Below are 24,540 nucleotides of genomic sequence, written 5' to 3'. Positions count from 1 at the left end.
TTTTTTCTTTTTTTTTTTTTCCCCTGCTGAGTCAATGATTTCTGGAAGCTGCAAGAGGCTGTTGTGGAAGTGTTGCTTTTTGCTTCCCCAGGCAAGGGGACGTGAGAAGGCACCGCTTGTTCCAGCAACCCCGTGGAGCTCCATGGGCCTGCAGGTGACTGGGCTGCAACAGGATCACGTGGCGGTATTAAACTCTAAAATGCTACAGTCCAAGGAAATACTTAACAAGAAAATACCAAAACACACAGTCTTTTGAGTTGGCTGCAATCTGCTCAAAAGCTTGTTGGCATTCGTAAATACCTTAGTTATGTTGGTGAAGGACAAATAATGCCTTTAGTATCTTTTATAAGGGTTATCCCCACTTTGGTGGAATTTCAAGCTTTATTCTGAGAAGGTACACAGTGAGACCTTATTTCAAATACAGAGAGTTTGTCTTAAGATCCAAAAAGAAAGGTCTGCCAAGCTCATCTCTATTTAAAGACTGTAAATGAGAGAGATTTGGAATAGGTTATTTAACAGGTGTCCAGCCCTTCCCCTGCAAAAACTCCTGCACACCCAGTCAGTTGACGTCTACTAGTAGGGACCATTAGTCAACGGTAAAGGCAACACACACCCACAGTGGGTATCTTCTGTAGAAGGCAAAACTTTTATTAAATGAACCAGATGTCACAAGTTAACATTTGCAGCTGTCTGAGAGCTGGGGTATCGTACGGCAGCTATAGGAGCAGTAGAAGAATACGCAAATTTGTTCCGGATACTGTGGAAAGCTGGGCAGCTCTGTAATAATAATTAATTTCAACTTGTCCTAATCATGAAAATCAGTTGCATAGGATGTGCCTATTACTTGTTGCCCTGGAGCGCTCTAACAGTCATTGCACCAAAGGTGAGCCTACATCAGACAGAATTGCCATCAAGGTACCTATCTGTTCCATACCAAACAGCAAAAATCTCACTACTGTATCATTCGGTCAGGAAAAAAAAACAGTCATTTAATAACTATGCCAGACAAGTTGACTATCAAGGGGGGGTGTGTGTGTGTCACTTAAGAACCTTTGTCACCTGGTTTCTTCTTGCTTGTCTTCTCTATCATCGTCTCCACAATCATCGCTGTCTCTTCGTACGTCTGAATTCTATCGTCTGAAAATTTCTCGATGGACTCCACCACCTCCACCTTCTCGTAGCTCATGGAGCCAGGCAAGGCTGCTTCCCTGAACAAAAGGCCCTGCTTATCTTCTCGATCATATTCTGTCTCTCGAAGGACTTCTGGCTCAGTGGGGCTTATCAGACCAGGGGAAGGAACTGTCTCAGGCTCAGAGATGTCCAGATACTTTGTGATTTCCTCGATTTTTGCTCTTGGTTTTTTGTCCCATTCAAGCATGTCTTCTTTCTCTTCCTCCTTCTGTTCTTCCCTCCTTTCACAGATAACCCCTTTTTCTGACGGTTCAGCAGGTTCTGGCAGCTCTGGTATGGGCTCCACCTCACCACCGTTCATCACCTTCCCATTGCTGGTGGAAACTGTGATCCCTCCCCCAGCTGGGATGGAGGGGGCCAAGATGCAAGGTTCTTCATAGCCTTCCTCCCCTGTTACCAGCACGTAACGCCCTTTGGGATGGGCATCAGGTTTAGGCTCTGGTCTCTTGTAGACTCTTATTTTCTCCCTCACAATGTTACACAATTTATCGAAGGCTTTACTTATCTGGGCTCCATCAGGTACATCCTCTGGGCCCGTTTCTTTCTCATCAAGTTCTAATCCTTCCTGCTCAGGTTCACGTGTGACTGAGTCTTCGTGCCCAAACTCCACCTGATCTTGGTCAAAACCTTCCAGAGGTCTTTCGTACATTCTTTCAGGCGAGAGACCATTGGATATGTCTTTAGACATCAACTCCTTTTTCCTGGCAACTTTCTTTGTCAGAGCTTTTTGTCTGGGCTTTACACTGGCAATGTCTTGCACGGCCTGGGTGATATCTAGGGAAAAATCAAAACAGAGCAAACAACAAACAGTGCTGAACACAGTTGCTGCAAATGCTAGAGCTGCCTCTCACCCTCACTGCTACAGGTGGAGAGCTGAATGCAGCAGTAAATGTGAGCACAGCTTCCATCAGCGCATTAAACAGCCTCTTCTTTTGCGTGGGCCCCCTCAGCCAAGTAGCCATTTTGCATCTGAGGTTGCCACTGCCATGCATAGTGTGAGGACAGGACAACTGTGCCTGTAAGAGAGGCAGCTGCACAAAACGTTCACCTATCAGGCCTGCATTAATGCTCAGCAGGAGCGTTCAGCACCTGCTGCTGCAGTCGGGCTCAGGACCTTCCTCCCAGGCATCGTGGCAGGGTTTGGCCCTGTTAACTAGACAAGAAACCTCGTCTCCTATGGCAGAGACTGAAGCCAGGTGCCCAAAGTTAGAGGCACGGCCTGGCAGCAAGACTAAGCAGAAATAGCTTTTCTGGCGTTTACAACTCCTGCTAGGGTTTAGGGAGGAAATGCCCCCCCAAAAAGTTCTATTTAAAACCTTCCCACTGAATGCAGGCTTGCTGGGTGAGCGGTCCAGGCCTGACGGGAAAGGTGAGTGTCATCACCAACTCTTCCAACGCTTCTGAAGACGGGCTCAGCAGGGGGACGCCTCGCCTTTGTGTCCTGGGGGGGGCTAAGAGTGAGCCAGGCACCTCCCGTCACGGCAATTTTGGGTATGGGCAGATGCAGGGAGGTGCGTCAGGAGGGAGCAGCGAGCGGCCGGCAGGCACAGAGCTAAGCAGCTGCCCAGCCAGCGGTGCGATGCTGAGGAGCAACATTTTGGCATCACTCGAACAGTGACGTTGAGCTCTAGGCCTGCGCAGAGGGAACCCCTGCCCGCAGGCTGTGTTTCTGATCTCCTGGGCAGTCAGTAGCCACAGACCCCCATGACAGCTCAGCAGCAGCAGCAGCAGGAGTGCAGGCAGGCTACTGATTTCCGTGGCATGAACAGCTAGAGCAGAGGAGGCAGAGGTTGGTACTGGGAATTAGGGGAACACAGGGACAGACAGATACTAATATGTTTTCCCCAAGGCACCTGTTTTGTGCAATGTCACAGGTACAGTAATGCACATAAAATGCCCTGCTTGCCTTGCAGGTAGGAAGCAGAGGTGTGGTTAGAGACGGGCCGAATCCTCAGTGGGTATAAAACAACACTTTGCAGGACAGTAGTTATTTACAGCTGCTGAGGATTTGGCCTCGTGCATTATGGACCCATTTCATATAAAACTGCTACGGTTCGCAGAGCAGTTGTTAGAAAAATTACAGCTGCATACCAAAGAAAAACCTCATTTGACGGTTTATCTCCGTTCTCAGGGCAGTTTGTTGCTAGTAAAACCCCAGTGAGCCTTGGAGTTATGCTATAGTAAGTCATCCCATATGTTAGTACCTACAGCACCTTTCTATGAACCAACTCCCCTCTTTGTTACAAGCAGCCTTGCTAGAGCTTAGTCCTGGCCATTTCCTTGTCACCAGGTTTACAAGCATCCTAATTCTAACAAGCAATCATACAACACGGAGGAAACACCATTCGGAGGAAACACCATTCAGAGGAAACCAGGCTACGGGACATAAACAAGCCCCAAAAAAGTGTCATCTGCCTGCCTGCAGCACTCAACATGCTCTTTGCATGTGACTAAAGTGTGGGCCAACGACTCACAACAAGTCAGCACAAAACCCCCAGCTCTTTCCATAGTTTCAGGTGCCTTCTGACTTTGCTCTACTGATTGGCCTAAGTAGTAAATTGCAGAAATTAGCAAAGAAACTCTTTTGCTTGTGGTTTTGGCCTTTGGCAGCTTGTCCCAAAGCCAGCTGAGGTAAGCTGAAATCGTTGCATTTACTTATCCAGCCTCGAGTCAGGCTGTCACGGCTGGTTCGTATGGAAGATAAATGGAACAAACAGCTTAAAATACAATGATGCTGCTCTTGACAGACACAGGAAGACGTCACAGGTTTACCTCTTCCCCTCGAAGCTTGAGGCTGGACAGGTCTATAGATCTGCGTGAAGAGTGTGACTGGCGTTCCTGCTATAGCAGAGTTTAACCTGCCGGAGAAGACGCGCATCGGTCAGATCTCTCCCCCTCATTTCCACCAAGAGCAAGTGAAATATTGCACAAAATGAAGCATGGAGGTTAAAGAAATGTATTTCTCTGTGGTGAGGATTCAAAGAGAATGACGGGAGCCTGTTTCTTGTCTGGGGAAAATCAACACAGCCACAGCACCTTTGCAGGAGTTAGGCTGGTTTCCACCAGCAGGAGATGTGGGCTGCTCCATTAGGTAAAGTACACCAGTAATTAAAACCAATAGCAACGGGTTTGTAATTTAGCACAGCACTTTGAAAGGGTGGGAAGACTTTGGATGGGCAAACAGTCAATCCACGCCTACCAGAGGTCAGCAAGAGCTGTACATGCTGGCCGGTAAAATATGAAATTTGGTAGCCGTTACAATGATACCTGCATATGCCTAACTTCAGAAGGGCAAGAAGAAAACTGAGCAGTCTTCCTTGGAAAATATTTGAGGAGGCAGTGGTATTAAGGGTTAAAAATTAAAACTGGGAGGCTGGCCTATATGCAAACCAGTTACTATATCTGTGGCCTTTCCAATCTGCTCTGCTAGAATTTGAGAGAATGTTTTGGCCTGTAGGGAGGATATACACCCTGCGTAGAGATGCAATAGATGCACATTTTGATTTTTGGCGCTGAGAATTACCCTGATCGGATACTCCTAACCAGAATGCAGTGTCCAAAATGAGGCACTGAAAATTGATGAAATATCTGTTCCCCACACGTGAGATTGCCTATTTATGAGTGTCCTTCCCCTGCACCTTCTGGACAACCCCCAGAGCAGCGGTTTGGGCGCTCCGGGGTCTGGCCCTGCTGTATCTGCCTGCGCAGGCGGCACCGGGCACTGCTGTGAAAGCCCAGCTCCTTTTCTCCTGTGAGGCTGATGGTTGACATTAGAGGGAGCCAGTGCTCCTCCATAGGTTTAAACACAACCCAAATCCCTGCAAATTTCTTACATTCTACCCTTTTTTTCCCCCCTTGCCTGAAGAATGGGGTTGCTGTGAAGAGTGTTTTTGCTTTACAGGGCATTTGCCCTGTCTGAGCCCTGCGAGATCAACCTGCCTGTAATGCCCCAGCAAGCTTCACCAACACCCGGGCAGTGGAGAGGGTGTTCAGTTTGCTTTCGTATGCTCCTGACCTCTGTGCGCTGACGCCAGGACAGTATATGGAAAGGAGACTGTATGGAAAGGAGAAGCCCAAAATGGCTCTCACCCTTTCCTTGGCAGAGGCTTGACCAGGTTTTGCATCTATTTAGATTCCTGTCCCTGGATAGCTACCAGTGAAAGGTGTGAAATGGCCATAGCTTTGGGTGGATCAAACGCCCTTAAACATACATTTTTCAAGGAGATAAAAGAGATCACTGGCCCCTTTGGGAGAGTCCAGAAATCCAGCCTTACCGGCTGTCCTCGTTCTCGATGACACGTTTATACCGTTCCAGCTCATTCTCCAAGGACTGCTGGTAGATCACCAGCTGGCGGCAGTCGGTCGTGTACTTCTCCAAGGTCCTCTCGGCCTCCTCTATCCCTCTCCTTAGGTTTTCAATCTGCTCATTGTAAAGCTGAATTTCATCATCGTAACTCTCCTGGGTGTTTTTAATCGCTTGCTCCAGCATGGTTGTCTGGTAAACAAAATTGGTGGGTGAAAGCAGCAGCTCTGAAGCATTCAGCATCCCCATATTTCAAGGGTAATTAAAGGCAAGACATTTTATTACGATGTGTGAGGCTGCACTGCTGAAACACAGTGGCAGTTTCACTGCATTTGTTTGGTTATTCACAACCAATAACTCCCCCCGCCACCCCCTTATCTATCCCAAGGCTTCTGTTCCACAATAAGCATGACCGGATCGGCATGAACCAGGGGAACAGCTGTGTGATGTCTTTTTTCCCATGCGGGTGAGGCTGGCTGATGTCTCGCTGCGTGACCTGCAGCTTACCGTGGACGGCCTCGGCAGAGCAGGCAGTGTCTTACGAGGAGACCAGAAGTGCTTAACTGGGAAGATGTGCCTGGGCAAAACCAGTTCTTCCTTCTCTGTGGTCCACAGACCAAGCACTGAAGGTTAAGGAAGGGTCTTTTTTAAAATAAAAAGCTTCCCTTTTGAATTCAATTCCTTGGCTTTTTTACTGCAGTGATAAAAATAAAACTGCTGTGCAGTAAGGCCTCAATGCCAGTCATTGGAATGCGCATCAACCAGGAGGTGGCGATGAGTCCCTTGCAAAACCAAGGGGCAGGCGTTACAGGTGGGATATTTGGCAGTGTAATTCTGCTCTCACTTTCTTCTGCTATTTTTGGCTATTTATTATAGTTACTTTATCACTTGGGATTTTTTTTTTCCTTTTCAAATAGCTTTTAAAGAGTTCCACTCACAAAAAGCTAATGGGGCAATAACTGACTAATGGATTCTTTAATAATTGATTGATTTATATGTTACAGGCAAGATTTTCAAAAACCTTTTAAGAGCCTAAATTTAGGAGCTAAGTCCTTTGGTATTAGTTTGGTTATATTGCAGCGTACCAGTGGACCAAGAGGTTCCACAGACCCCTTTAGTGTCTAGTGCTCACGAGGTGGGGTCGATAACCTCTCTGCGACATGGTTACCAGGTCCAGAAACAGGAAAGCAAGGGAGCTGGAGGACATCTCAGTCATCAGCTCCGGCCTTCACTGTCACAAGCAACCATGTCATCGACCTCCACCCATAAAGTTATTTCACTCTTTTAATCTCAAGGCACGAGAAGGAATGAATTAATAAATTCTTTCTAAATGGGACGTGAAGATTTGATTTTGAAAGCAGCACTATTAATTCCCCAAAGAGTGCTTCACTCCGTCTGCCAGCAGAAGGCTGATTTTCTCCCCTTTTTTCTATATTGATTCATTATCTCACTTATCACTGTATTGATTCTTGCCCTTCCCAGAGTGCACGTGCCCTTTCCACCAGAGCATCAAACATGAGAAAGAGACCAAGGAAAAGACCTGGGGGTAGCACTGTCCCCGAGTGCCCTAGTGAGAGAAGTTACACTCAGGAAGTTAAGAGCTGCTGCTCTGACTGTCCAGAGGAGTCCAAAATCCCACCAAAAGGTGCTTTATGCCAGTATATCACTCCCCCCACCCCGGACGGACAGCTTGAGGCACAAAAGCAGCAGTATTTGGGGGGCATAAGGTGGTCATTTTCCATCCCTATCCACTAAGAAACATTCAACTGCATGTAGGTAGACCTGCCATTGGCAATTACACAGGACTGGTTTCTATTCACTGTAGCCTTTAGCTGCTCCTCCATCTCCTGCCACCCTTGTCCCTGCACTGCATGCTTGCTCAGAGACACTGGCTGGAGGAGGAAGGCTGATTTATGGCAAATAGCAGGTGGAATTGGCAAAAAGCAGGTGGTTTTGGTTCTGGTAGTGTCTAAGCACAGGAGAGGTGTTGACCTAGTGCTTAGTAGTGACAGGGATGAACGCAGGATGCCAAATGTAGCTTGATGCCTATTTCAAAGGACGTTCAGTTTTAATTACCAAGACTGTCCACTCCTTCTCACAGCAAGCTCAGCACTGGATGTGGCACTGATGGAGGGGACTGGGAAGAGCCCTGAAGGTCCCCCATTATTTTTCATGGAGCCAGTTTCCAGCCTGAGCTCAGTAAGTAAGAAAGAAAGTGAGACCAGCCCCATGTGACATCTCCATCCACAGCCTCCTGCTGACTCCATCCCACAGAAATCTAGTGACAACGTGGAAACCTTCTCCCACCAGCTACTCTGATAAGCAAAGATGGCTTAATTGTGGCTACGATACTTACAGCCCTCCCTGGCCACCTAAACCTGATGATTTGGGCCACCAAGAGAATGAGAATGAAGCAGCTGAAGAAGAAGATGGAAAAAGAAAAACACATCACCAAGTCTCCAAGTCAACTGAGTTCACCAGACCCTGTTGAAGACCATGTGGCCATAAAAAGAGCAGAGTTCATGAGCATCATGGTTGTGTTTATGGCTAGTTATGGCAGTACCTCTGTCTGCAGTTTGTATTTTTGTGCCTGTAGCTGGCAGAGGATGCTCTTGTATTCCTCCAGCTGGCTCTGCAGAACAGGGATCCTCCTCTCCGCTATCAGTTTTTCCTGGTTGGAAGAAAACAACATGTGTACAGGAAAGTATGTTTCACTCTTTTAAAAAGAGCCAAAAGAAATTCCACTACTGGAAATAAACTGTAAAGACAAATAGAAAATGACAAAAGACAAATAAAAAGATGGGTATTGAACCTCAAGTAAACCCCTGTGGCATGGCTTTAAGAATAAAAGATGCCAGATGGCAGGACTGTAGAAGTACAGCTTATGTTGAAATTAGACCCTGTAGATGTAGCTGTCCATATCTTCTTCCAACTAATAAACTTCCTTGGCATAGCCACTCACATTGGTGGGAAGCGACAAGTTTTCATTTAGTCTGTACCAATTTATTTGATTTACAAATTTTCACCACGTCTCGCCCCTTCAGGACAAGATTTACTCTCTCTGTAAATATTCCTTCAGATAGGAAGCACGACTACTTCAACTACCTTTCAACTAGCCATTTTGGGGGCTAATACATATTTCCAAAGCTACAATTAGTTTTTTCTCTCATATTCAGTACTTACTCACAGTTGTTGCAGTTTTCATCTAACTTTGGAGTGGGAGTTAGAGGAGCTGGGATGCTTGAGGAATAAAGAGTGACTCTTTCTTACTTAGAGCAGCATGTATTTACCGACAGCTGTGCTTACCTCACATATGCCAGGGCTTATAGGGGACACACGAGGGGTTGTCTGGATGATCTGTTGCAAAACATTGACATAGGTCTGGATTTCCATAAGGTTCTGTGGTGAAGTAAAAAAACATTTTCATCATAAAGTGCCACAGCAAGGTGCACCCTTCAATGTGCTCCACTTCTTGGGCTTATTCCGAGGTATTTACTTCTTTCAGCATATAGAAGTCCAGTTCATGTTCAGACTTGGTTTTGGAATGTTGTTTTAGACCCAATTTTGAGTGCATGTGTGCTAACAGTTTCATCATGCTGAGGGGGCATTTGGCTAAGTGACAATATAGTTCATAGTCTTAATTTAAGATTCTGTGATTTCTGATTTCACGGGAGATTTTCAAAATGAGGACCACAAATACCTTTGGATGTGGTCCAAAAAAGTGAGCCTCTTCTTTCAAAAGCAGCAAAGATGGGACAGTGGCCTCATACCAAGCCTCACAGCTCTCCCAGGAAGGAGAAAGGGGCTGCATGTGTTAGTCAGCTGCAGAATAATCATATGGCCACAGGCTTATTTCTGCTGATTAACTGGAATGCTCTGGCCCAGAAAATTGGGAATCCCCCTCTGATGAAAGCAATAGCTTCTTAGCATGAAATAGAAGACAGCTTGACCAGCACGTTGGGGTGAATCATGGTAACAGGACAACAAATTCAAGCCATTGCTACAGGTGTAGACATGGGGCCCTGAGAGAGTCAATTCGGACCCTTGCGGTCATCCAGCTGTTGGGCTTGCCCTCCACACTGCAGCTGTTGTGCACACTGAAAATTTATAGCACTGTATTTACCCACCAAAATACAAACGGGATTTGCTTTAATTTGCCACCGGAACAGATCATGGAGAAGGGCAAAGCTTCACACATGTCTCTAGAAGGAAGATCTAAAGAAGATGGCAAATTCAGCCTGTTACCTTCTTGTATCTGTCCTTTGTGGCATTAATGTCATCCTGCAGGAACTGGGACTCGATCTGCAGCTCCAGGTTGCACAGCAGTGCTTCATCAGCTTCCTGCAATGCAGAGACACGTGGTACGGTCAGTGCATATAGCTGGAGTGCCAAAACCACAGCAGCCACTTAGCCATAACGTGAGTCATTGCACATGCGTAGCAGCCTGCGTGGAGAATTGAAGCCTACTGGGAGAAACAAAAGTATTAGGAAATCAACAAACGACAGGCACCTTGTTCATCGTGTTCTCCTATTGTACATGCTGCTTTTCCACACAAATATAATTTATGATACAGTTTGGCACTGGCACCGTCAAAACATGTTTACCATATGCTTTATGAATGCTGGGAGCCAAGTAATAGACGCTATGAAATACCAGTCTTTGACGCTAAAAGCTTGCAATGGTGCATGACATCAACAGACTAAGGCATTGATTTCTCTAGTGTTTATGACAGGACCTGAGGTATCCTGACACCTTTTTAATATCCCCAGTAAAGAATCCCTTATAAAAAAAACCCGGGATGGTCCGAAGTATTTTCACTCCTTTTGGTGTGTTCTCAAATATCACAAATGTTTGCCAGGTTTGGAGCTATTTCTGGAAATAAAAATGACAGATGAGCAAGTCCAGAAAAAGTCAGTTTGTTGCAGAAGTTTCTAATATTGGGGTTTGTGAGGAAGAAAGTTCGTAATGTCCAATTAATTTGGAGGACAAGGCGTATGACTAGCAATCATGATCTCAAAGTACGTAAGTATGAGTGGCACTGGTATTTAAATCCAACGAAATCTCCATTTCTGCTCAGAGGTCTAATTTAGATTTTTCCCATCTTACATTATTTAATACAAGCCCGTGAATATAAAACAATTTTATATTCATGAAACAAGTGAGGCATTCCACCACTGAACTGTGTCAAGAAGCATCTCTCTTTGCTTTGAGCCTATCACCTGTTGATGTTGTTGGATGTCTCGTAGATCTCCTATTAGAAGACACAGTCCCTACCCCTGGCCCATGCCACAGACCAGCGTGTCCTTCCTTCTCCTCATTCATCTCTTTTTGGATCTGAACTCTGGCTAAACTGCTGTCAGAAACTAAGTAATATTTATAAAAGACACAACTAAACTTTCAAGTGTTAAAATCTATTAAAATCTAGACCTGTTTACAGGTTTGATCTCCGGATCCTGAATGGCACCCTGTCCCCACTGAAGGCAACAACAAACGCTCTGCAGTTTCACAGTATTTTTCAGGGAATCACAATATAATCATTTAATTGAGAGGAACACTCAACTGAGCATGAAATCTTTAAAAAATGTAAGAAAGACAGGAGTTTCAGCTGGTTCACTCACACTTTTGGTTTGCTAAGGGAAATGGTTATGAGCTTACAAGTACCTCTGGTTTCAGCAGGATTTTCCTAGAAGTACAAAAGACATGATAGAAGGTGGAAGGATGTCTTTTTTTTTTTTTTAACAAGTTGGTCGAGCATTGCATTTGATAGGATTTGGGGTGTTCCATGCTCTGGTTTCCCTCTGCTATAGCAGTATTTCAACTACTCATTTAGTTCCAGATATTTTATAACTTTTTGATTCATATATACACACACACACACACACACACACATATCTGTGGCACCTCAGTGCCATAGGTAAGAAGAGAACAAGAAATCTGAATTTCACTACCAGTACCACTCATCGTAGTCTCAAAGGTGCTACAATTGTTATTTCTCAGAAAACTTTGGTGTACTTCACAGAAGACCTAACTGGAAATGACCACAGAGTTAATCTGATTGAAAAATGGTGGATATAAGTCCTGACTGTGTTGCTTTACAGCTGAAAGACTTCTACTGAGCCCTAGGGCATCTTACCAAAATATGAGATGTTGCTTCTAAGAGCAGGAGATATAAAAAAAGAAACAAACAAACAAAAAAGGATTTAAAGGTGTCCCTTTAAAATTACCTACGTGCCATTACCAGCTGTAAATATCTCAGTGAGTGGATCACGGGTTGCAAATAAAAGACTGAAATCTATGGCCGCAGCGTATGACTGGTAGAAGGCGGTTTTCTTTTTGCACGTGCACAGCATGCGCTATTCCAAAAATGTGTGATGTTAGCTGTCTCATTATGCTGCTGAGCCTCCCAGGCAGAGACCTCTCCAGCGGTCTCTCTGCTTTGTGAGGCAGCGGCTGATTCAGACACATCCGGACCAGCACATTCGGAGCCAGTCATCAGGAATGCCCGCTGCTTTTCTGCACTCCTCTGCCTTCCTATTGAGAGGAAGATCAGCAGGACAATGGGCGTGTTGGGAGGTTTGGGGGGGAGCCAAAAAAAGCCCCCAGGTCCCTAGATAATACCGATAAGCAAATACTTCTGCATGGAATAAGCAAAAGCAGTGTTTGGCTTTCCGAATGTTCCTTCAAAGTGGAAAAATACTTTTGCTTTTATTCCCTGCTTTCAGATACACCAGCTGCGTTGATGCCTATATCAGAACAGTGCAGTGCCTACATATTTTCTTCTGAACTTTGCAGTATTTGCTATTCGCTCAACTTCCAAAAAAACATTCTGCTTTAGGTGCTGATTCCAGAACGTTGATCCATGTGCTGAAGCAGCATTTTCATTTACCATGGAAGAGAAATCCCTTAGATCGCACCGGAACCACTGATTGCTGATTTTCCAAACTGATTCTCCATCTGTTGGAAAAGGCATGAATTTACATCTGCACATGCAGGTTTCAGGCTACGTCTTGGGCACTGTACAGAAAATAAGCTGTGCTCTATCCAGCATTTGGCGCCCCAATACAAGGAGCTGCTGCAACGGGGGCAGCCCGGGGCAGCCCAGACGTGGCCTGGGATAAAAACACCCCCTGCGGCTCAAGATCTTGTCAGCTGTGCCTGGGGTTGTCAAATCAATCCACATTTCTTTAGCCACAGATTGGCTGAAAGGAACCGTGAAGATGGACCCACCAGCTCCAGCTACCCCTTACAAAGTATTTGCCTCCAGAAATATTTTTTAAGAGCTTGCAGGGTGTCCAAAAGCCCTGTTAGCACACTGGAAAATAGCACTGATGCAGGATATCTAGAGCTCACTGGAGACAGAAATGCTAAAATGCAAATTTTTTTTTGATACAAAACATGCGTATCATTGATATGACAGTGCTCAAGCAGAACAGCTCCTGCCACTTGTAGTGGGGAAATAAAAATAATCTCTATTTAATCCACCATAATTTTTTCCCAATACAGAAGACGAAGGATAAGCTGTGAAAAATAGAACTGGGGAAAGATATAATACAACTTTCTTCACTCAGATGAAAGCTAGTAGCAAGAGAGGCTGAATCAGGCTTTCTCAGTTTCACAGACCTGGTTCGGAAACTTCCTAAATACGTTAGTAAATTTTCACCTTTTCTCTGAGCATTATTATTATTATTATTATTATTATTATTATTATTTCTTCTTCTTCTCTTCCCATGGTATTAGTTCAGGGAAGTGCAGCTCGATGTAAACATTCCTCATGTTTCACTGTGAAAGGAACAAATCAGGGGGTTTTGTGGCTTCTCTTTTATTTGGAAACCCAATGGGAAGCTGAGGGTCTGTCCTGGGAAGGGCTGACCATATCCTGCAAGGGGCTGAGGAGCGTTGAGACCCACCAAACTTCAAGACTTGGACACAATCAGCATTTTCTCATGCCATGATATCAGTTCTAAATATACTTTAATACAGTAGCTGTATTAAAAAAAAGGGGGGGAAGAAGGTATTTAGCAACAAACACGTTTTCTCCAGTCATATTCCAGACTCTTAGGTGTGTGTATCGGCTGCACGGTATGACTAATAAATGGGCTCTTCCTACCTCTCTGTGGAGACTTGAATTCATTCAGAGAGAAATTGTCTTCTGAGTTAAAAAAAAGACTTAAAAGAGTTAAAAAGAGTTCTTAAAGGCATGTAAACATGTGCCAAATCTTCAGCAAGGGTGAATTTGCAAAGTTCACGTTGGGTGTGGAAGAAGCAACACGTATTTCAACTCCAGGTCCCAAAATGAATGCAGGAGCCATTTGCTGATGCTCTAAAAGGAGTGTTACCCAGTAGATCCTCCTAGTCCTTGGTCTTACTGAAAAATTAATGAAGTCCTGAGCACAGCTGAGGCTGTGGGCTGCAGATGGCACGTGCTACATGACCAAAATTAGCAGGACTGTACGGAGCAGGGTGCTATACAGCGCGTACGCACACACCGAGGCTCAGCCATTTGCACAAGGCTTAGGGAGGGGGAATGGAGGGGAAGGAGAACTTTTCATCAGTGCATAATGACAAGAAAAGTCTTGCTCTAATGTTTTATCTTCCCACTGCTTCTTCAAAGCAGCTTGCTGTAGTAAATGAAACCAAAGGAAATAAATGATAAAGACCTTTCCTCTTCCATTTTTCCAGGCTTACCTTATTAAGGCGTTCAAGGGTTTCTTTTAGCCTCTGCTGATATTCACGTTCATTTCTATACCTGCAAATAGAATAAAGGAGATGATGAAGTTCAATGGTTCATCCTTCTGCAAACTGCATTGTCATCTGCACTATCATGCACAATATACGCTTCACACTAAAGCAGAATATGAATCTTGAAAGGGCCCAAAACATTTATGTAATTAGCATTAATTTTTTTTTTTTGGTCCCAGATGCTGAGAGTAATTGCAGAATTGACTAACTTCTTGTCCTCATCTTATGTAGCTGAAGACAATGGAATGCCACACATTTGCTATCACTTTTTCACAGAAAGCCCAAGAACAGATTATTTACAATAAAAGTCTATTTGATTGGCGTTGGACTACAGTGACAGCCATTCATCAGTGGTTACTATGTGAATAGTTGCTACGTTGGCACATTAGCATTTAATTACATTGTACTTGGTTTTCTGTTCTACCTGATGTTGTTCAATAAGCATTTTCATGACAGACACATTAGACACAAAGGTTGCAATTTCACATATTGATTGTGTATGAATAATGTTGAATTAGGCTGCTTTGATGGATCAAGCTTTGAGTCCTCTTTAATAGCAATTCATATTTCAGTTTGGTCAAAATCACATGAGAGTCTTAGTAAGGACTGCATTTAGCCAACTATTCTTATGCATTTATAAAATGTCCACAAGTGCATAATGTGCATGTTCCTGTACGGAGTGAACAATGGATGTATATTATGTTTATATTTCATTTGAGGAAACGGCACATATTCTTTAAGAATTAGGGCTCTGTATTTGTATGTTAGATAGAATTATCTTCTAGGAAATCCTTTTAGCTGCAGAGTACAAAACTTCCTAATTGTTGATTATTGTTGTTTACTCCTTTCCCTAAATAAACTATACATATAATGTTTAATAGGAGGTATGGTTTAATGAGACCCCATTAAATATAACAAAAACAGCCAGAAGCATCTTGTAGTACAAGGCAATGGGACTTTGCCACCAGTACTGAACAAGTGGCTCATCAAACTCCATCTGCTGCCAACGCCAAAGTACATAAATACAGTCTATTGCTGTTTATCCCTTTGCTTTCCCTAAAATAATAGAGATACAGAGATATAAAAATCTGTCCTTTTCTTACTTTCTACAAGAAACCCTCCTGGTTGCTGACAAATCAACTCTGGCGGTGAACGTCCTTCACTTGCAGTACAAGCAATGGCATCAACACAAGTATGAACATGGCTGTAATTCAGAATCGAACATAAACCCTCACCCGTCTTCCGAAATCACCGATTCAACCCAGATATGCTGGTGGCATCTAAGGGACTTGCTCCAGTCAACAGGAAACTTGTCAGTTCCTGGACTGAACACATCAAGGATCAAGTTACAATGGTCATGTCAACCTCGCTTCTTTCTTTTTATCTCCAGAAGGATGAACAGCCAATGTTATTCTCATCTCTTTCAACATGTCTTGGAAAGCTGAAGGGATGGAGTCACTTGTGAACTGACCAGGACCACAAAGGAAGAACTTGGCAGAACAAAGAAATGGACTCAACTTGGTGCTCTGGTTTCCCAACTTACCCTTCTTCTGAAATCCCATAATATTAGCAAGGCTGGTCACTGGTCTGTTTTCAATTCTTACCATGAACAGTAAAGAAACAAGTGAAAATGATGAGGTTTGACTTCAATATCACTCCTACAAATTGCTGGGCCTCCTCAGCTGAAGTGCTATTTTCTGACAAAACTAAACCAATGTCTTTTTGCCAAATTGTAGTAACACAGGGTTCACTTCCAAGGATACAACCAAGACTATTCAGCTTCAAAAGCGAGACTGCCTTTGTTTCTGTTGTTTATCAAGTAGCTCACCTCCAACCAAATTTTCTATCATATAAAATTTTTGTGTGCAGTTGACAATAAACACTTCGTTAACATAGATACTTTCTGACAACTGAGCAAGAGTGAAGCAGATTGTGGCAGCTTGTGAAATCAGCTACAATAAAAGGCTGGATTTACACTCCTAGTAATATACCACCATCTGATAAAGTCAGGGTCTAAATCTCAGCCCTAATGTCATTCAGACCTGCTCAAACCTGCCAACTTGCTAGAGCCTCACTCGGAAATTCCTTCAATGACTGAAATATTCAGCTACGTTTTCCTTCGCTCTCAAATAACTCAAACACCTGCTGTGTCACACAGCCATAAATCCACCTGGCAGCCTTGAGAGAGTTAGTATTGTGTGATTATCCTTTGAAGGAGGATTGCTTTTAAGTGATGTTCTATCATCTACTCCAGCAGCTCAGTGCAAAAGAGCTAAGGATCTCTTAGAAATGCTTCAGAGACCTCACGACGTCTCTGTGCCTGCTGAAATGTATCTATGTAAGTGCAATGGCCGACAAATTGCAGCCCTGTTATGCTTCAAACCTGATTTCAATGTTCAAGTAATTAGCGGGACACGTTTAAAAGAGGCCATGTTTTTCTTAGATGGCTTCTGGTCAGCCTTTCCCGGACCTTTAAGAGCCATGAGGTTCATCTGCTTCATTTTAAAAAAAAAACAAAACCTTCTCATCCAGACAAGTAGCTTTAGGGGTGCAACAAACCTTTTTGGACTGTTTAGAAAAATGGGGAATTAATTGTTTTTTGCATAGGGGAAAAGAAATAGAGCGGAGGGGGCTGCCAGCCTCAAACAGAGGCAGGTAAGAGCTTTAAAGGTTCCCATCACCTCACCTCTCAGGTTAGCAGCCCTCTATTGGGGCACTCACAGATTTAGAGGTACTTGTTAAGCCCCTTGAGCCCCCCTACAGCTCGGGGCACTGCCCTGGTGAGAGCATCGGGCATGCAGGAGGGAAGCCCACCGCTAGGCTTGTTTCTCCACCTGGGAAGCACGGCTCCAGCAGCACTGTAAATCTCTTTTCCCATCCCCAGCTGACAGACAGGCTGTGCTTGCTCTTAAAAGATGGGGCCAGGGCAAGGCGCTTTTTATTCGGACCCTGCCTCTGCTGCAGTGCAAGGGCTGGCTCCCCTCCAAAGAGAAAACAGTCACAATACATCCTCGTGATGCTCAGTGGCCAGATACTCCATTTGGTGTCAAGCCTGTGCTTTTAATATGAAGAGAAATGCTGCCTCTCTGTTGAACCCTACTGAACTCTTCCAGCAATATATGAAACCTCTTGGCTTGCCACAAGCCCACGCTAAACTTTTCTACTACTTTTCTCCTTTTCAGTTTCCCTGAGGCACTTCGCTAGCCTTTTGTCAATAGAGGCAGCAGTAATTTGGGATGCCAAAGAGAGCACAAACTGCAAAATGCTGGTCCTGCAAGGATGACGGACAGGCCAATAATGCTTGTATTTTATACTGTGAAAGCTAGGATGAGCCTCGTGAGGGCTGCGCTTTGCTGATTTATGAACAGATTGCTACCTGCATTATCAAGAAGCTGCTATCAAGTGGCTGACAGCCACGGGGCAAGATTTTGGCAGTCTGAGGAGGGGGTGGAGGGCAGGCAGGACCTCCTTACCTGCAGCTGCAGCAGGATAAAGCTCTCCCTATCACCAGAGAAGCAGCAGCAGCACAGAGACAACCCCTGCGGACAGGGCTTGAAGACGGCTTTGCCAGTGGTCACCAGCTACGGAGTCCCTACTGCTCCCCATATCCCAGCTATCGTGTTTTCCTACTTGTTTTTGTTTTCTCTCATGGGTGTTGGGTCTCCACTGCGGCCCCAAAGGGTGTCAGCTTGTCTAAGCATCACCACGCAGCGCAGCTTGGAGAACACAGTGCCAATTTCTGTGTCTAGCAACTTCCAGGGAATCATAGTGCATGCAAAACCCACATGATTAGCAGTGAATGAATTTTAAATGAAACGATCGATTAGCAAGACGCTTAATTTCTGAAGTTGATTAATCCTGTTCAGTCAAGGGTGCTAAAATCTGGGTTTCAGCATCTTTCCTAATATCATGGAGAGAGAAATACAGTCCTTTCCCACAGCCAGATGCAACATTGCTATAATAATGATGCTCAATAAAATTAGCATAATTAGCCTTTTTATGAGATGCATCCAAACAATTCTTAGCGATGTTTTTTTTGCAACTTCAAGAGAATTCCCCACTGGTATAGAGCCTGAATCGCTCATGTTAATGTGAAAAGCTATGAATGTGACTACAGAGGATTTAAAAATAAATTTTAACCCAAGATCTACTTTTCAATGGTTCATGCACATTTAATTGTACAGACCCGGTAGCCCCAGGCCCTACCGTGTATAAATGTAGCTTTAAAAGGTTTACTTATAGATATAAATCTATTTCCCAAATTGTGAATGTGAGTAAAAGAATGGGTTGTAAGAGCTAAAGTTCTTTGCATTAGTGAAGGACACAGGCATTTGTCAATTAATTGGTACACAACGCTCCACTCTAAGAGATTTTGTTAATCCTAGTGTGCCAAAAGTAGATCCTTTATGTTTCAAAATGAAGCAAGAAGGCCGTGCTGCCTGCTGCCAACTGAGCACACAGCCAGGTAGGAGAGCAGGTCTTCAGCACAGGAATACCTCTGATTTCAGCAGCATGGCAAGGCCCTAACACGTCACGGAACATTATTCCTCCCATATTTTGTTGAGAGACCTTTACTTAGAAGTTTAAGTAGCTGAAATCATAGCCATCGGGATGGCTTTGAGCTAGAAACAGGGTGAGAAGGCAGAGTACACGGCATCAGAGCACTGGCCTTGTTTTAACGCCTGCAAGTCAAAACCCAACCAATTTTTTTCAGACGCTGAAGGAACTTTCATGTCTGTCTTCAGGTCAAATTCAGCAGCTCCCAAGAGAAAAAAATAAAACCAAAATTCACTTCTTGATGTAAACTGAAGGCAATTTGGTTAAAAAGCGGCCACTGCCCTTCCACTGTAATGGCCCTGTGTATCTTTAATTTCTAAATTGCAACGTTGTTGGCTTGGATATAGTCAAAAAGTTTCCTTTTTACTTTTGTTTACAGCTGCTGAGTGAACATCCCAGGACTGTATGACAAGGCACCATCCATTTTTTCTAAGTCGTCACTAACTACCCCTGTAACAGGTCCTAAATCTCACTTTCAAAAAGCACAGCCCCTTCTCTGGGTGTTTCCCCCCCAGGATTTTCAATGTCCTCTATTCTTCCCCACCTATTTACAGCTTGCATAAAGCAACTCTAATAAAAACTAAATTATCTTTGCATCAGATCACTAATCCTGCTGCTGGGGAACTATACAGGCAGTTAATCCACAAACTGCACAGGTGGACGCAGGAATCCGTTAAAAGGTTGCCAGTACAAACTCATTTTTTCCTACCAGTTTTTCTGATTTTTTCTTGCCAATTTTTCTTGCAAGTTGTTGAAATCAAAGTTGTGTATTTCACTGCTATGGCTCTTCCCCTGCCTGAAATACTCCAGACAGAGATAACGCATTTTTGCCCATACCATAGCACTGCATGTTTCTATACAATTTGCACATAATTTTAACTAATATGCAGTTAGACATTTACGTACTGACTTTCGTCAAAATCTCACGGACACCGTGTAATAATAACATATGAACAAGTATCAAAGCCAACAGCTAAATTATAGCATTGGCTCATAGCTGAATTTCCTGCTCATGAATGTTGGAATACAGAACTGCCTAATCAGGTGCTTATTCCTCGCTGGCACTGAGTCAGGGCATCGTGGACATCTGACCATTTTTCCAGCATTAAGCCTCAGTGCACCTGGATGGGCTATTCTCTGCTGTCAGATGAGAAAAAGAGATCAGGGCTTGGCTTTTCTATAGCTGTGCCGTAGCTCAGAGCCCCCCTGGGCTGTTTGCATGGCAGCCCGCTGAACTGGGTTGGAGATACTTTTTTTAATTTATTTTTTTTTTTTAGCCAGCTCATTTTCTTGATTCAAATCTCAGGGTGGCCCCAGGAGTAGCTGTGGCAGCACGGCAGATCAGATGGCGTGCGCTGAGCAGTGTGCAGGGCTGGGGAGGGCAGGATGAGGGTGCATTAGGACTGTACGGCTGCTGATAGCGATACATCATCGGACCATGGCCTAAAGACACAGATGGCCTCAACGTCAATTATCTCGCACCTGTTTTCTGGCTCTTTCCAGTTGAAAAATGATTGGAGACAGAAAAGGAAAATATTATCTGTCTTACACTTTCTAGTCCAGAGGAGGGGAAAAATCAGCGGAGGAGCAGACTGAAAAATCATGTGGTTTGGTCAAGGTCAGACAAAAAGTCTGTGATGGAGACAAGGGATGAAATCTTGAGGGACTTGTACTTCTGCAGCAGCAAGACAGTGCTCCAGATGATTCACCTTCTGCCTTATTAAAAATGTTTCTGGTGAGTGTGGTGAGCATTGCCTGGGAGTGGCTGCACTTATACCAAGACTGCATTTGTCGAAAATATTTCATTTTTCTCCTTCCCATCACTATCAGTGAAAAGTGTTTCTAAGCTAAAGCATGTTATATGGAGTTCACCCCTCACTCTTTGGTGGGGAAGAGCATGAAAAGCTCCTCTTCAGCCTCCATGCTGCTGCCACATTTTCCTGGGTGAACTGCCAGATAGACGTTTAGGGGGAAAAAAACCCTGACCCATAAGTAACAGGAAGCCAAGACCCTTCTCTCCTGTGAGCAGTCCTTTTATGAGTAACACTCACCAAGTCTCGCTGTGTAATGAATTAAGCAACACAGCCAACAGTGCCTGTTGCTGAAGGGAAGGGACCACATCTGTCTGGAGGCACTCGTATGCCTCAGCCCCCAAGGCTCCTGCTCTTTGATTTATGGTGCCACTGAGGTTAAAGAGAGGTGAAGTTAGGGGAAAACTGTTCTCACAGCTATTGCTTTAGTAGCACGAGATGGAAATAGCGGGATGCAAGGAAGAAGAGGAGAGTAATTAGGCAAATTTCACATACCAGGAACAACTTTACTTTCTTTTCATCCCACATCTGTAGTGGCTGGCACAGACTGGCCCAGGTGCCTCACAATGCCTGTAAATAAGAGTTTCTCAGAGATGTCCCACACATTTCAGATGTTTGGGGTTGTGTAACTTTGTGCTGCTCAGACACAAGACTTGCTTCGAGCCGTTTGTTTTTTAATTGGGTTATGCCCTCTTTGCAGCTCAGAACATAATCCTCCTAAAGCTAATGAGCAACAGTAACCAACACGTGCCACGGCGAGGACCTGCTGCCATGGAAGGGAGAAGGTGATTGCCCGCCTAGTAGCAGTGAGACCATGAAATGCAGAGCTGGAGCTCCCTAAGTCCTGGCACCTTACTTTTCACCATGGGCTTACGTGCCATCCCTGGCTACAAGTCTGATACACATGGAGAGGCATCACCTGTGCACGAGAAGCAGCTGGTGACACCAAACCCATCCTTACTACGAAGGTTAACTATGGAAATAATACCACCTATCTTCCTCCATTTGCAAGCCTTACTTGTTGCGGTACTCATCGAGCATGCGCTGGGCATCCTTCTCCTCCCGCTCCAGCTTGGCTCGGTCAGATGCCAGCTCCCGCATTCGCTGGCGGTTGAACTCGATCTGTCCGGCGAAGGATTCGTCCAAGCCCACCAGCTCGTCCACGCGCTGGAAGGTCTCCAGCTGCTTGCGCAGGATGGTGTTGCGCTGCTCCAGCACGCGTGCCCGGTTGATGTAGATGGCAAAGCGCTCGTTGAGCTCCTGGAGGTTCTCCAGGCCCCTGGCTTGCGCCAAGCTGTCGAATTCGGGGGAGCCTCGCAGCTCATCGTAGGCATCCGACCGCTCGTACTTCTCCTTGCGCACCTCACGGAGGAAGTTGCTCCTGTACATGGCTTTGGGAGGGCTATGCAATGCTGGGGTCCCCTCTTGCGTGCCTGCCTGTCTCTCCAGTCTGGATCTGAATTACGTCTGGGGGGTTTGGGGAGGAAGAACTGAACATAATCACACCCTCAGATGATTAGGACTTGTCTCCAGGGCAGTTTGTGGCACTAAAGGCATCATCTGCAGCAGTGAACTAAATAAATCCCAATGGCCCCGCCTTGGGGCTGCCCATCCGGGCGTCAGCAGTTCGGAGGAGCAGTGGGTATGGGGGGGGCGAGGGGCTTTTCTTTTTGAGCGTTGCAATTGTGTACAGACAGAATAAAAGAGAGCAACGTCCAGCTTTCACTCGGCAGATTAAAGCGTTATCCATGGACAACAAAAGAAGCGCTTTGCAGTTTCAGAGGCTGAGCTCAAAGCCTTTCGTGGCTGTGCTGGGGGGAGAGCTTTGTCCCATGGTGTTGTCCCCAGGGCTGTGCGCAGAGGCCTGCTGCTGAGCCAGGATTTTGGTGTGAGTGGATGGCAGCGCTTGATTTTTGTTATTTGACAGTTTTGCAATCATTTAGGATGATGGGATGGTGTATAAAAGTCAGTGTGACTCCTGCTCCAAGTACAAGATTTGGCCATTTAGTTCTCACTTCATGCTTCTTCCTGTCAGCCTTTTCTGCAGATTATTTCTACCTGGCATGAGAAGCATCAAAGGAGCAGTGGTACTAAAAGCCCCATGCTTAACAGGGCCCTGTTGGGAGGTCAGTTTCCTTGGAGATAGCCAAGTGCCATGTCCTCTCGTGACTTGATGAACATACTGTATTATCCCATGGGGAGCCACCATCCATCCATCCTTCCTTCCTTCCTTCCTTCCTTCCCTCCTTCCTTCCTTCCCTTCAGCTCCCACCGTAATGGAGTCTCGTGTGCTGCCATTCCCTGAGAGGCTTTAATTTCTCTGGAAGTGATGGATGTATTTTCTCTAGTACTTTTTTCCCAGCCTTTCCCTTTGCAAAATCCCATTTCTTGGGCCTGTTCTTCTGGAAGCGTATCTACTCACCTAGCCAAAAAGCCCAACACCAAGACAGTCTAATGTTGAGACCTCTGTTAATAATTCATTTATGTCAAAGTCGCTCTTTCATTTTTTAATGGAAACATATTATATGAATATTTAAATTGCACACATTGGAACTTTAACGGAGAGTGGCCTCACTGACGGCAAGTGCAGAGGCAAAGAAAGAAGCTGGGTGCTCAGGCGACTCCAAAGTTTGGGTTCTGCGTTATCAAATCTGAATCAAAAGGTAAAAAAAGTTCATTAGAAGTTTTCTGCATCTTTCCTATTCTGCTTCAGATTATTTGGAAGTGCAATGGGGAAAGAACAAATGATCTTTCAGAAAATCAAAGTAGGCTTTGCACACGCATTGTGCAGCCCCACACGTAGCCTCTGAACTACATAAATAGCAAAATGGGTAGATTTTTTGGAAATGTTTGGGATATTTATAAAGCAGCGGACGTGAAATCACTGCTTTCCATGCTGCACAAACACATTGGTATTTGCAGCTCTTTGGCTGGACAAGCCTGCCCAGCCGAACAATGTAGTTGAGCTTTTTACAAAGTTAGTCTTCCAGAAGAGATCAGAAAGTAGATTCTGCTGGATTGTGGGCAGTGTATTTTCATGGCAAGAGATTTTTAGGCTTTAGATAGCCTTTCCGTACAATAATAGCCTATGTGAGTACTATCCCATCCCTCTCTCTGGGGCTGGAAGCAGCCCTGACTCCATGCTGAGCATGCACCTTAACTCCTTAGGTAATAAAATGAAAATTTCTGTAGAGGCCTCTTAGCGACCCACCGTGTCCCTAAACAGAGCGGTCTGTCTGCAGGGGAACCCTTACAGTGCCGATTTTTATTATTAAAATTTATCCCATGCTTTCTACTAGGAAAATCTGAGTTTGCTATAGCATGTCTTTCTATATGCTATTGCATATTTTGCTATTACATGCCTTTCTCTAAGGTGGGATTCCTGATTCAGTAAGATCTCACCTTGGGCTGTTTTTCCTGCTGACTTGCTATAGATACTGCTTTACTGGGGTCAAAGCAAGCTTAGACGACTCAGGCTCTGTGTTAGTAACTTTTTGTGACAGAGGTTCTGACTTTTAGTTAGGTGGCTTAAGGAGACACCCTGGTCTCCAGACAGCTCGTGAACACTCAAATGCAGCAAACCAGAATGAGACAGCCTGAAAGGAAAAACAGTTTGGCCTAGACTGTAACTGTTATTCTCCTTTTCAGAGAGCATCAAAAACACCACAGAAGAATCAATCTGCTCCTGTTATGCACTGAATTATTTGGCTCATCTAATGGACCACCAAGGTAAATTTCTTACAAAGGGATCCCGGACAGTTTCCTATTTAGAGATGGCTCACAGACTGAAAGGTTATCTATACACACGTTAATGAAACGTCTGACAAACTGCTTGGAAGCTTTTTAGATTTAAATCAGTGAGTGTGTATACATAAGCACTTCTATGCAAAATACGCAATCTTTTTAACCTAAGGCCTGCAGTATAAACAAGAAGGAAC

The 24,540-nt window shown here is 44.7% G+C and overlaps 1 protein-coding gene across 1 annotated transcript; it reads right to left on the bottom strand.

The window, feature by feature from the left end:
• Positions 1 to 1,042: 1,042 nt before the first annotated feature.
• On the bottom strand, positions 1,043 to 21,991 carry BFSP1 (beaded filament structural protein 1). The gene is made up of 8 exons (XM_076335594.1): positions 21,621 to 21,991; positions 14,181 to 14,241; positions 9,740 to 9,835; positions 8,801 to 8,893; positions 8,058 to 8,165; positions 5,466 to 5,686; positions 3,964 to 4,049; positions 1,043 to 1,965 (listed from the first exon to the last, which is right to left on the bottom strand). The coding sequence occupies exons 1-8, from the start codon at positions 21,989 to 21,991 to the stop codon at positions 1,043 to 1,045; spliced, it is 1,959 nt and encodes a 652-aa protein (XP_076191709.1).
• Between the last annotated feature and the right edge of the window lie 2,549 nt (positions 21,992 to 24,540).

The sequence above is a fragment of the Aptenodytes patagonicus genome, chromosome 3, assembly GCF_965638725.1.
Source record: "Aptenodytes patagonicus chromosome 3, bAptPat1.pri.cur, whole genome shotgun sequence".
Classification (NCBI taxonomy): Eukaryota; Metazoa; Chordata; class Aves; order Sphenisciformes; family Spheniscidae; genus Aptenodytes; species Aptenodytes patagonicus.
The sequence above is the reverse complement of the archived record's forward strand: the minus strand, read 5'-3'. Positions and strand labels throughout refer to the sequence as shown.